Here is a 1,922-nt window from a genome sequence, read left to right on the forward strand (position 1 = left end):
CCCTTGAAGGGACCGGGGTCCACGCCAGTGACTCGGTGGAGACGGCCCAGAGGGAGATCGGCTTCTGGTTCCAGCAGGACGAGCTGGTGGCCTGGGAGAGCGGAGACCAGGACTACACCTACGGGCCCTAGGGCAGCCCCGGGCAGGGGAGGACCCCCGGCCCCAAAATAAACCCCAGTGCCTCCAGCCCTGGCTGCGGTCTCCTCCCTCAGATGCCACCAGCAAGCACTGGGAAGCTCTGGGAGGCACTGGGAAGCTCTGGGAGGCACTGGGAAGCTCTGGGGCTGTACATGGAAGCTCTGGGAGGCACAGGGCTGCCCCTGACAGGCACTGGGGTGGCACTGGGAAGCCCTGGGCGGCACTGGGCAGCTCTGGGCGGTACTGGGCAGCACTGGGAAGCTCTGGGCAGTACTGGGAAGCTCTGGGCGGTACTGGGCAGCACTGGGAAGCTCTGGGCAGTACTGGGAAGCTCTGGGCGGTACTGGGCAGCACTGGGAAGCTCTGGGCAGTACTGGGAAGCTCTGGGCGGTACTGGGCAGCACTGGGAAGCTCTGGGCAGTACTGGGAAGCTCTGGGCGGTACTGGGCAGCACTGGGAAGCTCTGGGCAGTACTGGGAAGCTCTGGGCGGTACTGGGCAGCACTGGGAAGCTCTGGGCAGTACTGGGAAGCTCTGGGCGGTACTGGGCAGCACTGGGAAGCTCTGGGCAGTACTGGGAAGCTCTGGGCGGTACTGGGCAGCACTGGGAAGCTCTGGGCAGTACTGGGAAGCTCTGGGCGGTACTGGGCAGCACTGGGAAGCTCTGGGCAGTACTGGGAAGCTCTGGGCGGTACTGGGCAGCACTGGGAAGCTCTGGGCAGTACTGGGAAGCTCTGGGCGGTACTGGGCAGCACTGGGAAGCTCTGGGCAGTACTGGGAAGCTCTGGGCGGTACTGGGCAGCACTGGGAAGCTCTGGGCAGTACTGGGAAGCTCTGGGCGGTACTGGGCAGCACTGGGAAGCTCTGGGCAGTACTGGGAAGCTCTGGGCGGTACTGGGCAGCACTGGGAAGCTCTGGGCAGTACTGGGAAGCTCTGGGCGGTACTGGGCAGCACTGGGAAGCTCTGGGCAGTACTGGGAAGCTCTGGGCGGTACTGGGCAGCACTGGGAAGCTCTGGGCAGTACTGGGAAGCTCTGGGCGGTACTGGGCAGCACTGGGAAGCTCTGGGCAGTACTGGGAAGCTCTGGGCGGCACTGGGAAGCTCTGGGAGGCACTGGGCAGCTCTGGGTGGTGCTGGGCAGCTCTGGGCAGTACTGGGAAGCTCTGTGCGGTACTGGGCGGCTCTGGGTGGTACTGGGCGGCTCTGGGCGGTACTGGGAAGCTCTGGGAGGCACTGGAAAGCTCTGGGTGGTACTGGGAAGCTCTGGGCGGCACTGGGCGGCTCTGGGCAGTACTGGGAAGCTCTGGGCGGCACTGGGAGGCTCTGGGAGGCACTGGGAAGCTCTGGGTGGTACTGGGAGGCTCTGGGCGGTACTGGGAAGCTCTGGGAGGCACTGGAAAGCTCTGGGTGGTACTGGGAAGCTCTGGGCGGCACTGGGCGGCTCTGGGCAGTAGGGAGGCACTGGGCAGCTCTGAGTGGCACTGGGCTATCCCTGGCGGGCACTAGGGCGGCACTGGGAAGCTCTGGGCAGTACTGGGAGGCTCTGGGAGGCACTGGGTGGTACTGGGCGGCTCTGGGCTATCCCTGGCGGGCAGTGGGGCGGCACTGGGAAGCTCTGGGCAGTACTGGGAAGCTCTGGGAGGCACTGGGCAGCTCTGGGTGGCACTGGGCTATCCCTGGCGGGCACTGGGGCGGCACTGGGAAGCTCTGGGAGGCACTGGGCAGCTCTGGGAGGCACTGGGAAGCTCTGGGCGGCACTGGGCAGCTCTGGGCAGGACCAGGGA

The 1,922-nt window shown here is 66.1% G+C and overlaps 1 protein-coding gene across 1 annotated transcript in view; it reads left to right on the forward strand.

Annotated features, from left to right (window-relative positions):
* Positions 1-131, forward strand: part of LOC104127258 (nucleoside diphosphate kinase, mitochondrial-like) — a gene marked incomplete at its 5' end in the record, with an annotated part of 2,168 nt that extends 2,037 nt beyond the window's left edge. Inside the window, 1 exon segment of the mRNA XM_009639916.1 lies at positions 10-131. Within this exon segment, the coding sequence (XP_009638211.1) occupies positions 10-131 (122 nt within the window).
* Positions 132-1,922: the final 1,791 nt, after the last annotated feature.

The sequence above is a fragment of the Egretta garzetta genome, unplaced genomic scaffold (genome assembly GCF_000687185.1).
Source record: "Egretta garzetta isolate BGI_Z169 unplaced genomic scaffold, ASM68718v1 scaffold140, whole genome shotgun sequence".
NCBI lineage: Eukaryota > Metazoa > Chordata > Aves > Pelecaniformes > Ardeidae > Egretta > Egretta garzetta.